The sequence below is a fragment of the Lycium barbarum genome, chromosome 10 (genome assembly GCF_019175385.1).
Source record: "Lycium barbarum isolate Lr01 chromosome 10, ASM1917538v2, whole genome shotgun sequence".
Classification (NCBI taxonomy): Eukaryota; Viridiplantae; Streptophyta; class Magnoliopsida; order Solanales; family Solanaceae; genus Lycium; species Lycium barbarum.
In genome coordinates, this window is record NC_083346.1 from 116,663,934 (window position 1) to 116,677,123 (window position 13,190).

General features: G+C 34.8%; 1 protein-coding gene across 1 annotated transcript; it reads left to right on the forward strand.

Moving 5' to 3' along the window:
* The first annotated feature begins 721 nt into the window (after positions 1-721).
* Positions 722-8,750, forward strand: LOC132614354 (protein PELOTA 1). Its single transcript, XM_060328780.1, has 16 exons — positions 722-959; positions 1,455-1,537; positions 2,772-2,847; positions 4,754-4,828; positions 4,912-4,968; positions 5,167-5,212; positions 5,306-5,381; positions 5,594-5,669; positions 5,760-5,792; positions 5,864-5,932; positions 6,104-6,210; positions 7,000-7,072; positions 7,191-7,229; positions 7,724-7,818; positions 8,160-8,266; positions 8,367-8,750. The coding sequence occupies exons 1-16, from the start codon at positions 909-911 to the stop codon at positions 8,438-8,440; spliced, it is 1,137 nt and encodes a 378-aa protein (XP_060184763.1). The 5' UTR covers positions 722-908; the 3' UTR covers positions 8,441-8,750.
* Positions 8,751-13,190: the final 4,440 nt, after the last annotated feature.

Here is a 13,190-nt window from a genome sequence, read left to right on the forward strand (position 1 = left end):
TAAAGTGATGATCAAAGTTAATAACATTCAATAATGAAACTAATGAGACGAACATAATTTTTTAAAGTAAAAATAATTCACTCGTATCAATAATTTTACTAACAACAAAATCAAACACAATCTAGTTGGATCGCCATTGCAGGATACATATCATGATCATAGCCAAGAGGGATTTAGTCCATATCTTGAAACTAAAAATTCGAGAAAAGGGTCAAAAATGCCGTCCATGCAAAAGTGCCCCTACCGTCATCAAATTGGTTCACTTTTGCCCTTCCCCACTAACAGATTACACCTCATAAATAAGCTCATATGAAATAATATTTGTTTAGCTGAGTTGGAAATCCAAGTGGAAAAAAAGTCTTACGGAAAAATAATGGTCCCCAATCACTCTTAACCACCAATGATAAAGAGATCTCACTGAGGGCATTTTTGACCCTTTTCCAATAGTTCATTAAAAGTCAAATAATTTTTTTTTTCTAAAAACATAAATAGCTACCCATCACAATATTAATCGTATATTTTTTCTATATTGATGTATAATATATACAAAATGGACATCTTTGATCCGTAGTAGTGTATATTTGACTAGCGAATATACTTATTTTTAACCGACCGATCAAATATGTAACTTGCCCCAAAAAAAAATAAGATTCTCAATTCGATCTTGACTTTATGATTGAATTCATATAATATTCACACCCCCAAAAAAAAAAAGGAAAAGAAAAAGTAGAAAAAAGAAAAACTCATGTAAGTCTTTAGCGAGCTAAAAAAAGAAAAAAACCTAAACACACAAGGACACAAACCGTTAAAACCTGCAAATCTCTTACATAGTTTTAATTCATCTCTTTCACACACACATGCATAATTATTGAATCTCCAATTTGCTTATAATTTTTCTTCATTGAAATATGAAGATTGTTCGTAGAGACCTTGTTCCTGATGGCCCTGGTAGTGTCAAGGTAATTTTATTTCCTCTCAATTTAGCTTTAATTGCTCTTTCTTTCATTAAATTTTAGTGATATTTTGACACCCCACAAGAAGAAAACGATCAAATTGATTTGAGTATATATTCCCTCCGTTTCAATTTGTTTGTCTGATTTTTACTTGAAACGGAGTTTAAGAAAATAAAGAAGAATTTTGAATGGTGTGGTCTTTAAATTAAGGATATGTAGAGTGTACCAAAATGTCCGTTTATCTTGTGGTAACATGTCACGTGGAAATTTAGAATTAAAGACTTGTCAAAAAAAGAAAAGAGATATTTTTTTTTGAAGAGGACTAAAATGGGAAGTAAGACAAATAAATTGAAACATAGGGAGTATATATTCTTTTTGTTTTAATTGTTTTGTATAACAGTAAATTCGAGTGATATTTTGATACCCCAGAAGAAGAAAACGATCGAATTGATTGAGTATATATATATATTTTTTAAAGATTTTTTTTTTTGCATTATATAGATAATTCCAGAAGAAGCTGATGATTTATGGGTTGCTTATAATCTGATAGCTGAAGGTGATACTGTCTTAGCTGTTACTGTCAGGTATTACAGTTTTGCTCAATTTCAATAGTACTATTTTGCTGAATTGAGGTATTACCCTGTTACTGTGAGGTGGTCTTAGTGTTTTGGGGGACAAAATAAGTAATTTTTGTTCGTGTGAACGAGAAATTTGACGAATACAAGATGTATGCAAAAGGTAGAGAATTTGTATAAAAACGTGGTTTTCCTATAAGAAGCACCGAGTTCTATATACTAAATGGTATCTCATAGGTGCTACAAAAATTTACTAAAAATTCTAGTCTCTTGCCCTTTTATAATTTGATCATGAAAGACAGGTAGAACAAGCTTTCTGGCTACAGGTTCGGCATAACCTGTAGCTTTGGTGCAGATCTTGTATTTGTGTTAAAAAAATTACTTAATATGTGTAAATAGTTTATCAAGAACCCAATAACTTTCTTTTTTTAGAATCTAGAACCCATAAACTCAAAATCCTAGTCCCGCCTCTGATGAAAGATGGAATCTTTATGTGGAAGGAACTCCTGAATACTGGTCTCTCTTGCTAATTAGGTCCAAATTCAGTTCATTCGAAAACTTGGAGCTTCTCACCTTGTTTTCAAATACATTGTCGATTCTCTCCACACACACACACACACTTGTTAATGTGATGCATGTTTCTCGTCCTGCTGAGTTGATTAAAAGAATCATATTTTTTTTTTATAAACATATTAGTTGCTCTCGTTTTCCAAATGTGTAATTTTTACATCAATTTTGTTGTTTTATTTGTTAATTAGCTAACTTCTTAAATAGCGTTATCTTATCTTGAAAATGCAGTGTTCTGTGATTTGCCAAAGTAACATATAGATAATTAGACTCTAATATGAGTTTTACTATATTCTAGTTAAATTTGTCTAAATTGGTATGAGATGAGTTTAAATGGAGTAACATGGTCAGTGAGGATTCATATAGCCTCCCAACTTGTTTAGGATGGAGTGTTGTTGTTATTGTTGTATGTTGAAATTGCGAATGACAATGTATTTAGAATGAAAATGGATTTTGGTGATATTGTGGGTTTTTACTGATTGCTCAGGTTGATAATAGTATAGTTGTTTTTGTTGCTTGAAGCTTACGATGAAGACTCATTTTTTAATATTGAGAGCAAGTGAGCAACTATGTTTTGCAAATTATGCTGTGTGGCTCATCGACTGTGAACACGGTTTTGCTTATTACAACACAACCTACTGGAAGCTGATTGATTATTGCTTGTGATATCTTGTAGGAAGGTCTTAAGGGAAGCTGCTTCTGGAGGAAGAGATGCTGAACGAGTGAAACTGAAATTGGAAATTAAAGTCGAGGTAAGGAAATATTTAGACATCCAGCATCATTCATCTGTGACGGGGAAGTTTAACTGAACATTCTTACTCTTTAATTCTTCTTATAGTGTTAATTTTGTGCGGGTAAACTAATTAGCAGAGTCCATCTGTCCCAAAGTTGGGAGAGGATAATTTGATGCAAAACTGAACCTTAGACCTACTCAATCCTAAAATGTGCTCATGCGATGAGGATTGCCCAAGACCATATAAGGAAGTCCATCCATCCCCCTCCCCCCCGCCTAAAGGCTGGACACCTGAAACTTAGACAATATAACTTAGGGCCCAACATCGAGTAAAACCAAGAATTATAATGGGCTTGACTCTGATACCATGATAAAAATGGATTCGGGCTTAACTCAACTCCAAAAGCTCCAAAACAAAACCACCTAGGTGCTACCGGCAAAGGGCTATACTTTTCGATTTAGAAAAAAAAAAAGAAGCTCAAAAAGCTAGCTTATGAGGTGAGGATTGTCCAAAACCACATAAAGGAGACCAGGTCCCCCATCCAGTACCGTTGTGGGAGTCTAACACCCCCCCTGCATGCTTAAGACTGCCAACTGGAGTGTGGACAATGTAATATTGGGATCCAACATCGGGTAAACTGAGAATTGGGATGACTAATGAGGTGAGGATTTCCCAAGAGGCCAAGACGATATAAATAAGCGCATCCCACACCAATGTGGGGCACTAACACCGCTTCTACAGTTGTGGAGATGGGGATTTGGTGAAGGTGTAGCCAGCTGGCCCCTTGGTTTCTCAAGTGTTGGCTCTGCGAGTACGTCTTATCACCTAGGGGTTCAATGAACAATTTGAAGCTATTTATAAACCATTAGTTTGCGGATTAAGCGCTTCCGTGTGCTTGTTGTTGAGTGTATTCAGAGACCACAAGCGCGATTCTAATCAATCAAGTGAACATTTCCGGTATTAGGAGTTTCTAAAGTGATGGATGTCTGGAATATGATTACAAATGAGTAGAATAAAAGATGCCTAGAGTTGGACAAATGCGAAGTGCAAATACGACAGGTTTGAAGCAGTGTTATCAAAAGCGAAAAGCGCGAAAAAAGCTCTAAGGTCAGCTGTGGCTTTAAGCGCGAAGCGCATATAAAGCGTGGGCTTTAATGAAAAAAAGCGCAATGGTGCAAAAATACAAATATATATATGTTTAGTCCAAGATTAATAATAATAAGCATGAATAACAAATATATGGACAAAGAAATCGTAAAAATATTAAGATAAAGTGAAATATCAATCATCTAGTGTCACCTCCTCAAGAGAGGCTCATTGGCAAGGCAAAGTATGTCTTAGAGCCTTGACGACGACACTGAAGCGCACATAAAGTGAGGCGAAGCGCTCAACATGTTTTGAGTCTCGTTTCAGGGCTTAAGCGCGCCTTTGATAACACTGGTTTGAAGAAATCATCTTCTCATGACCTTTTAAGTTTTAACTGCATGGTGATCGGGTGTGGGCCTGGGATAGAACTGGGATAGAGCTTGGTCTTAGCTTCCAGTTAAGGTATTTTAAGAGAAATTGAAAGATAAAATTTGAAATCAATTAACTATAGAGAAGAATTTACTAAAGAATGGAGAGGAGACTTTTCTTTGTCTTCCTTTTCCAATGTGGTCGAGATGAAGGATTTTTGGGTAGTTTGATGAATTTTGAGGATATCAATACAACCTGTGTATGAAATATACATGATGGATTGCCACATAATAATGCTCCTTTTCCTACGAATCACAATAAATGCGATGTTGATAATTTTGTTACCATTGTAATGATAATAATTGTAAGGTGACCAGAATGTAGGAAATACATAGTGCTCTTTCTAGGGTTTTCATTTGAGGCGTATTCCATTCCAATGTTGTATAATATAATTAATTTGGTGTTTTAGAATGTCGAGTATGACAAAGAAGGTTCTGCCTTGCGTATTCGTGGGAAGAATATCCTGGAGAATGAACATGTAAAGGTGTGTATTCTTCAACTTAATCCTTTTGAATAAATTCTCCGTGCTTTGATGCTGCAGCAAAAATCTCTAATTATTTATTGCAGATAGGGGCCTTTCACACTCTGGAAATTGAGCTACACAGACCTTTTGTGCTAAGAAAGGTACAATGCTACCTTTTGATTTTTTGCACCTATCACTCTGTGTTTTCTTTTAATTTTTTTGAGGTATATTATCTGCATTTCCAAAGCTAGATTTATGAGCATGTGCTGATTTTTCAATCTTAGTCTTTACCTGAACAGAGTTTGATTTATACGAAAGGTCACACATATATTAGTTCTGACTTGGATTTTCTAATCTAGGTGGTCTGGGACTCACTGGCAAGGGAGGTTCTTCGTCAAGCTTCTGGTATTTATCACAGTGCACTTTAACAAAGTTAAATTTTTGTTTGTTCAAGTGCTTCCATTACCATTAACACGGTTTTCCATTTCGATGATTCAGATCCTTCTGCAAGCGCTGATCTGGCTGTGGTTCTGATGCAAGAAGGATTGGCACACATACTTCTTATTGGCAAAAGGTAAGCTTGACAATCTGATAATCCTTTTGAAAACAAGTTTAAACAGATTTTAAATATCTCCTTTTCTTTTATTTAAACAAGATGTAATAATTTTAAAGGTGAATGAGGATGTCAGAATTTCTATTGCGGACTTATATGAAAGGTTAAGGCTGAGTTAACTAGATTCTCTGGCATAATTTGGCCTTATATACTTGTTAATGTTGTGTTAACAGCGTGACTATTACTCGTTCTCGTATAGAGACTTCTATACCACGCAAGCATGGACCAGCTATTGCAGGTTATGATAAGGTATGTCTCCTTTTAGTTTAGGTTTTGTATTATTTAATTATTTTGAACATGACATCTCAATGAAATTGAGTTCTTAACTTTGATTTGCAGGCGTTAAATAAGTTCTTTGACAATGTTCTACAGGTAGACTTTGCTAACTTTCTTGATGGTGCTTAATGTCCTCCATATGTGACAGGCTCTTATTTCTGTTGCAGGCCTTTGTCAAGCATGTTGATTTCAAAGTAGTTCGCTGTGCTGTGATTGCAAGTCCAGGATTCACCAAGGTATTTTTTTGTTTTTGGTTTCTTTTTCGTAAAGTTAAACTTCTTGGCTAGTCATACTTTTATGCTATGTTACAACGGAAAGACATGCATATCTAAGTATGTCTCTACTATGCATATGTTATTGTGTGATTCAACTCCTTTTTTTTTTTTTTTGGCGTGTTCAATGTGCAGGATCAGTTTCATCGTCACCTGTTGTTGGAAGCCGAGAGGAAGCAGCTAAGACCTATAATAGAAAATAAGTCACGCATACTTCTTGTCCATACAACCTCGGGATACAAGTATGCCCATCTGTCTTTTTCTCTCTTTGCCCCTCATCCCCTCATCTAACATCTTAAAATGATACTTTATCAATACATTTATTTGCAAATCATAGGATGTTAGACGCGCTTGCAAGTCTAGAACTGTCTAATAGGTTGCAATTAGCTTTTTGTGAGCACGATTCTCTCCTCAGTACTGCTATTTTAGTACAAATCAATTTCTTTATTTGTCTATTTGTAGTTGATTAGACAGGACATGACGCAGTTACAGCTTACCGAGGACATGACCTTAGATAGGAAGGTGTGGAGGACCCACATTAGGGTAGAAGGCTAGTATATAAGTCTCGTTATCTTTCCTTATTAGTAGGCGCATTAGCGCATTATAATTTCTTGTGCTTTGATTTATGTTATTATTTGCTACTTTCTGTACTTTGATTACTCTATTTTATCTGTGCCGCTTTCGTGATTTGCATTTCCATATCGCTTTGAATTCCTTGATTATCCTGTTTTACTGTGTCGCTTGCATTATTTCATTGCAATATCGTTTTAAATCTTTTAACCTTATCTGACCCCCTTTTTATGCTTCTATTGAGCCGAGGGTCTCTCGGAAACAGCCATCCTACCTTGGTAGGAGTAAGGTCTGCGTACATTATACCCTCCCCAGACCCCAAGATGTGGGATTTCACTGGGCTGTTGTTGTTGTTGTTGTTGTTGTTGTCTATTTGTAGTTGATATGTTATGACTTATGATGTACAATGATTGTCAAGCACGGTTGTTTATGCCCAAGAGTTTTTCTTTTCTGTTTCACAGACATAGTTTGAAAGAGGTTATGGATGCCCCAAATGTAATGAATATGATAAAAGATACAAAAGCAGCCAAAGAGGTACCTTATGAACCTTGCTCAACTTAATATGATCTTTATTCTTTATACTTATGTTTGTTAAAAGTCTTTTTGTTACACTGGGAATAACAGTTTCTTCTTCTCTTCCAATCTTAATCAGGTTCAAGCCCTAAAGGAATTTTTCAACATGCTTTCAAATGTTAGTTTCTATCCTTGATCTCTATGTTTTATTTGTATGTTTCTTAATAACTTTGGGGTATTTCAGATTGTTATCCTTCATATCCTAGGAGTACAAGCAGCTTGTTTGGCTTTGAATTTACATTGCTTACCTTTTTGTTTCACTATGCATGACTGATATCCTTGTTTAAGGAGATCAAGGTGGACTAATCTGAAATATTTCATGAATTATGATATTCATGGGATATATAAGATGCCGCTTTTCATGCTTTCCGAAGTAACTAAGAACGATAAAAACCTTTGTTTAAAAGTTTTCTTCCCTCTCTTTTAAGAACTTGCAATAAATGTATGGCATGTCCTCTTTACTGAATCTATAACATTTATATGAACGAGCTTCCCCATATATGAAGTTAAGTTTACTTCCACTTGTCAATAGAAAGATCCCTGTAAATTGTAATGTGTTTCTTTGCCCGAAACTTTTGGAAAGCTTAAGTTACTTTATCGGGACTTTTATAGGATCCTGATCGTGCATGCTATGGACCAAAGCACGTTGAAGTTGCTCACGAGCGAATGGCTGTCCAGACACTTCTTATTACTGACGATCTCTTTAGGTGAGTATCTTATGGGTCCCAGGTTGAACTGATGTGCGATACGAGCGATAAAAATGAAACTGTATTGTTGTAGGGCTCCAGATATAGCTTGATAATAAATTTGCAACTCGTGGCATATTTCTAGTTCATAAGTATCTCTTTTTACGTCCTTAGCTTTAAAAAATGACATCTTTGGCGGCATAGGATTTGTCAATTTCACTGTTGTTGTCATAGTTGAACATCTGTAACTTTTTATCTTCATATCTCTAACAATTATATATGGGTCATTTCACTCGTTCCGTGTATAAAGTTGGTTGATTGTACATGAGGTATATATCTAACTTCTTTTGATCTGTTGACAGGAGTTCTGATGTAGCGTCGAGGAAAAAGTATGCTAATCTGGTTGATTCAGTCAAGGGTTCAGGTGGCACTGCTCTCATTTTCTCTTCAATGCATGTTTCAGGAGAACGTGAGTATATATTTACTTTCTGTTAATTTCCTTTTCACGCGTTCTTTACTGCATAATATTTGGGTCAGCTGATTAAATTAACTTTTGGTTGGGTGCACAGAACTGGCACAGCTAACTGGCATTGCTGCAATCCTTCGTTTTCCTTTGCCGGAACTGGAAGACATTGAGATGTGATGGAAGAAATGCCTGTTCATCAGTAATGAATGTTATGTCCACACTTAAAATTGCCACACACACCAAAACAGGCTGTTCACTATAAAATAAAGTGAGAACACAGAAGTAGTAATGCGTTATTAGGAGTGGATAGCATCATTAACTGATGTTGGGGTCGTGTTGTTGTATATTCGAGTGTTGTCCTTATTATTAATTGAAATGTAATATATCGTTGGCTATCGAGGTGTACTATATTGTTGTAATGGTATTTTTGATCGCATAGTTGTCCTTACAAGAGCCCATTTTAATGTATTCATTGCTTTCTTTTCCAGCGATATATTCTTAATGGAGTGGCACATTGATTGGTCACAGCTGCTCAGGTTTTATGTACTCTTTTGTCTGCTTATTCTATGCATAGTTTGGTCTAGAAGTGCAATATTAGAGGGTATTGTTTATATAAATGATCTACTTGTTCTTCTTTGGTTTTCGAATTATAGGTTAATCACAATTCTTGTCCCTATTTTGTGTGTGTTTTGTTTGTCAAACCATCATACTGGTACTCATTGGCTCGACTAATTCTAGGATTCATTAAAGGGGAAAACACTCCCTAACAATTTTCGTCCCCATTATGTTGTGTTTTGTTTGTCAGACCAATTTCATTGGCTCAACTAATTCAGATTCGTCAAAGCTCTCCTAGTATGTTGTGAACACATTCAGCCGTCCATAAGTTCCAAGTTGTCGACACAGCTATTCAATCTGAGATTAGCACTTCAAAAAACAATTGAAGACTTTCAATTTTCTTTTTTACTATGATTATAATGATTTAGTACCAAAGTATGAAAATGTCACTTTGCAGTTGTCAAACAAGCATTATTCTAGCTTATGGATAACAACTTATGTACATTGAAAATAGCTTTGATTTACAAAAATTTGAATGATTATAGACTCCCAATATAATTGCCTTGACTAAGTAGAATGTCCCAAACATAAAATTTAAGCTAGCTCTTGATTTCTCAAAATATTTAATTATGAAATAAGAATCTCTTTTATCAATCCGATTCGAACAGATTCAAAGTTCTATTTACTCCAAAATAGATTTTTCCTGTATTTTTTTCCCAAAAGAAGAAAAGGGATGTTTGAATTGTCAATTTTATATTCAAATTATTATTATTATGTTAGAAGTAAATTAGGGGTGTGCATACTTAGTAAATTATCGAATTACTGTGTCGAAATTGAAAATATCTGTATTTCGGTATTTTGCATTTTAATTCTTTTGGGGGATTCATTACGAATTCGATATTTATTAAGAAAAATCAAAATGACGAATACCGTGTTGAAATAGTAATTACATATACAATTTATATATCTAATAATAATAATTTATTTTAGTTTAAATATAAACTAATAAAATGCCGAATTTCTAATATCCTTCGGACTAAAACAGTCTAAACTTTAGTACTACTAAATATACAAACTTAAATTAAAATATTAAGTCCAATTTGGATAACAATCTTATAATGTCTTGCATTGCCTAGAATGTTTTAGGCAGCAAGTGTCAGGTGATCGAACTAGCCAAGTTATTATTTTCTTTCCCTTGTTCTTACTATTACAGAGCAATTAAGATTCAGATTTTCCCCTGTGGAACTCACACAGTCACATATGAATTTCGTTCCTAATAAGCTTGCCTTAAGGCTTAAGAGTTAAATCTGAAAATCCGAAATATTCAAACCGATTAATTCGAAAGCGAACTTAAAAAATCCAGTCCAATCCGAACTTATTTGGATTGGATTTGGATTCTAATTTCTTCAATCCGAAAACTGAAAATCCAAACCGAAAATTTCATATCCAATCTGATGGGCCGAACGCCCACCCCTAGCGATCACCTATTCCCTATTTCTACTTGAACTATGGTGTGAAACTCGCTGATAGTTGAAGTGTGTTTTAATACATAGATGGTGATAATTGGGGTGTGAAAAGGGAACAACTGATAGTCAAGGTGTAAAACTCGCGAAAAAATGATAGTTCGGGTGTGTTTTTGACCATTATCTCTTTTTGTTTTTGTTTTTAAGTTCTTTTTTCTTTTATCTTATATTAGGTGGTTTTAAGAGTTTGTTCTTTGCAGCATTAGTTTATTTTATAGAAGTGCCAACTAGCATGACCAGAATAAATAATGACTTGAAGTAGGTTGGAAAATCATGGTAAACGAGCTCATGCGTGATGAATACGACTAAACGAGTAGTTGAACAAGTTGAAACCATTAGAAATTGACCTTGTAAAATCACTACTGATTTAAGTTATGCATAATCTATTATTTTTAACATGTGTCTACATATATAAAAGTTAAACTCTTGCGTACCTAAAGGGTCTGTTGAACTCTTGCGTACCTAGAGGGTCTTCTATCCATACGTCTACCCTCAGTTCGGCTTGATTAACTAGGAAAATATGATATGATTTAATTAAGACATAATACATCAATATGCACTCAGCTTCAGCTGTCAAATAAGCACTCCAACTTTGAAGTGCACATATAGACACCTTAACTTGTTCCCGCTGTGTCTCATGGACACTCGATACTGGCGTGACACATAAATTATGGATGTGTCTAGATGGTCATTTTATAAGTTAGAGTGTTCAACTAACACAGTAAGAACAAGTTGAGGTGCCTATGTGCACTCCCAAAGTTGAAGTGGTGCTTACTTGCCAGCTGAAGCCAGTTTGAGTGATTGTTTATATAATATGCCTCTAATCAATTATACATCTATGTCTCAACTCTAAATTAGTTGGGCTCGCTTATATAAGTTTTTGTATCCTTTCTTTTCTAATCGGGTTCAAGTCATGAACACTCCAAAATGAATTCAGATTTCGGATATGATATTTATACTTATGCTAGTCTTCATCATACTGCAAAATTCATTTTTTCATTCAGGCTTTAAACCATCGATGGTGTTCAAGACTTGCATAGGCAAAGTTAATTAGGACATAATTAAACAAAGACAAAACATTTAACTAGACACTATGAAAATTTTCAACAATTTTGATATAGAGAAGTTTGTTATCTAAATTGCTAGGACACACAGGACGCCAAATAAATTTTTTATGCCGGACAAGATAAAAGTTTTACAGACTTATGCCTTGTGAAATTAGATCATAAACAAGGGTATTTTGGCCCACAAACTTTCATTAAATGAGAAGTAAGGGCAAAAATTATAGACCGAGAGACAAAAATTTAAAGACCACCCCAAAATAGGGACAATCCGCGGGAAAAAAAAAGAACATGATCCTATGAAAAAATTTAGGCCGGTTGGAATATCCGACCAAAATGCATTTTGTTATCTAAATTAGTTAGAATGGTTTCAGATATCAAATGATTCAACCAAGGAGATTATTTGTTATCTTAACCTACTGTCATAGTTTCTCGATATTTTTATCTTTTCAACATCATAAGACTACAGTACAACAAAGATTGAATACAACAAACTTTGCGCAAATTTAAGTGATGAAAATAAGGTGAGTATTTATACGGTAAAAACCGGATAAGCGTTAAACCGGTGAGACGAGGAACCGAGGGGAGAGAGGCACAGGAACGTGCACGGAGACTTTCGTTTTGAACCGGAGGAACGCCTAGACCGAAACCAAGGCAGGGCACCATTTGGTCCGGTTTTCTCCATGGCCGGGTTGGACGTGGCCGTTAGTCCGGATGATTGAGGCCGTTGGTCCGGGAGATCCGTTGCGCGTCTGCCACGCGTCGATAACGTCCTGTCATGCTCAACTGCTAACCGTATGGGTGTCAGATCGTACGGCCAACCTAATCCAACTCAGAACTTTTTCTTTATTCTATTATTTTTTATGTTGTATGAAGCCCATGGGGCAACACTATAAATAAGGGGCATTGTCCTCCTTTTAGGGGGTTGACTCCTCATATAAAAAAACTCTTTGTAATAGCAAACTATATATAAGAATCTCTCTCGTATCAGATTTCGGCCCATATTTGTTGTGCTTTATCTCTTACGTTTCTTGAATCAAATAACACTTATTTGCTAGTTGATACACGAGTTTAGAACAAATCATTGGTCATCAATTGCTCTTCGTAGCATAGTCACATATTTCTTTTCTCCATCACATAAACTCAAGATAAAATCACATATCCTATACCTCACCAACAAAATTAATTGATTATGCCAATTCGGGGTAAACAGAGTACTTAATTGATTGTGTACTAATCTTCATAATTTCGCTTCAATGTTGAGTATTACGATGTATTAATTTTCAGCTATTACATTAATACGTATGAAAATAGTCTGGCAAACAAATGGAAGATTACAACTAAAGTAAAGCTGGTCCAAACCAACTAATACGCAAAGACATGGACAAATACCCACCTTTGGACCACTAATTAACATTTGATCATTATTTTAAAAGTTTAGTCGTATTTTAATGAAAAAAAAATAAATAAGACTTCTTCTAGCTAAAACACTAACGAACTTCAATTTTTATTTTTATTTTTTTATTATGAGTTTTGAGTTGCCACAACTCAGTTTTCAATATTTTTCATGGAATTTGAACTGATAAAGATACAAATTTTCAACTGATAGTAAAATTTTCTAAATTTGTTAGCACTTTAGCTAGGAGTGTTTTGTTTATATTTATTTTTACATCAAAAATACTTTTTTTTTTAAACCACACTTCAAACAACAACAGTTAGACTTTGAGTGAGTACTCCACCCAATTATTACAACTTAAAAAGACTAAATGATATAAATAGCCGCTCATC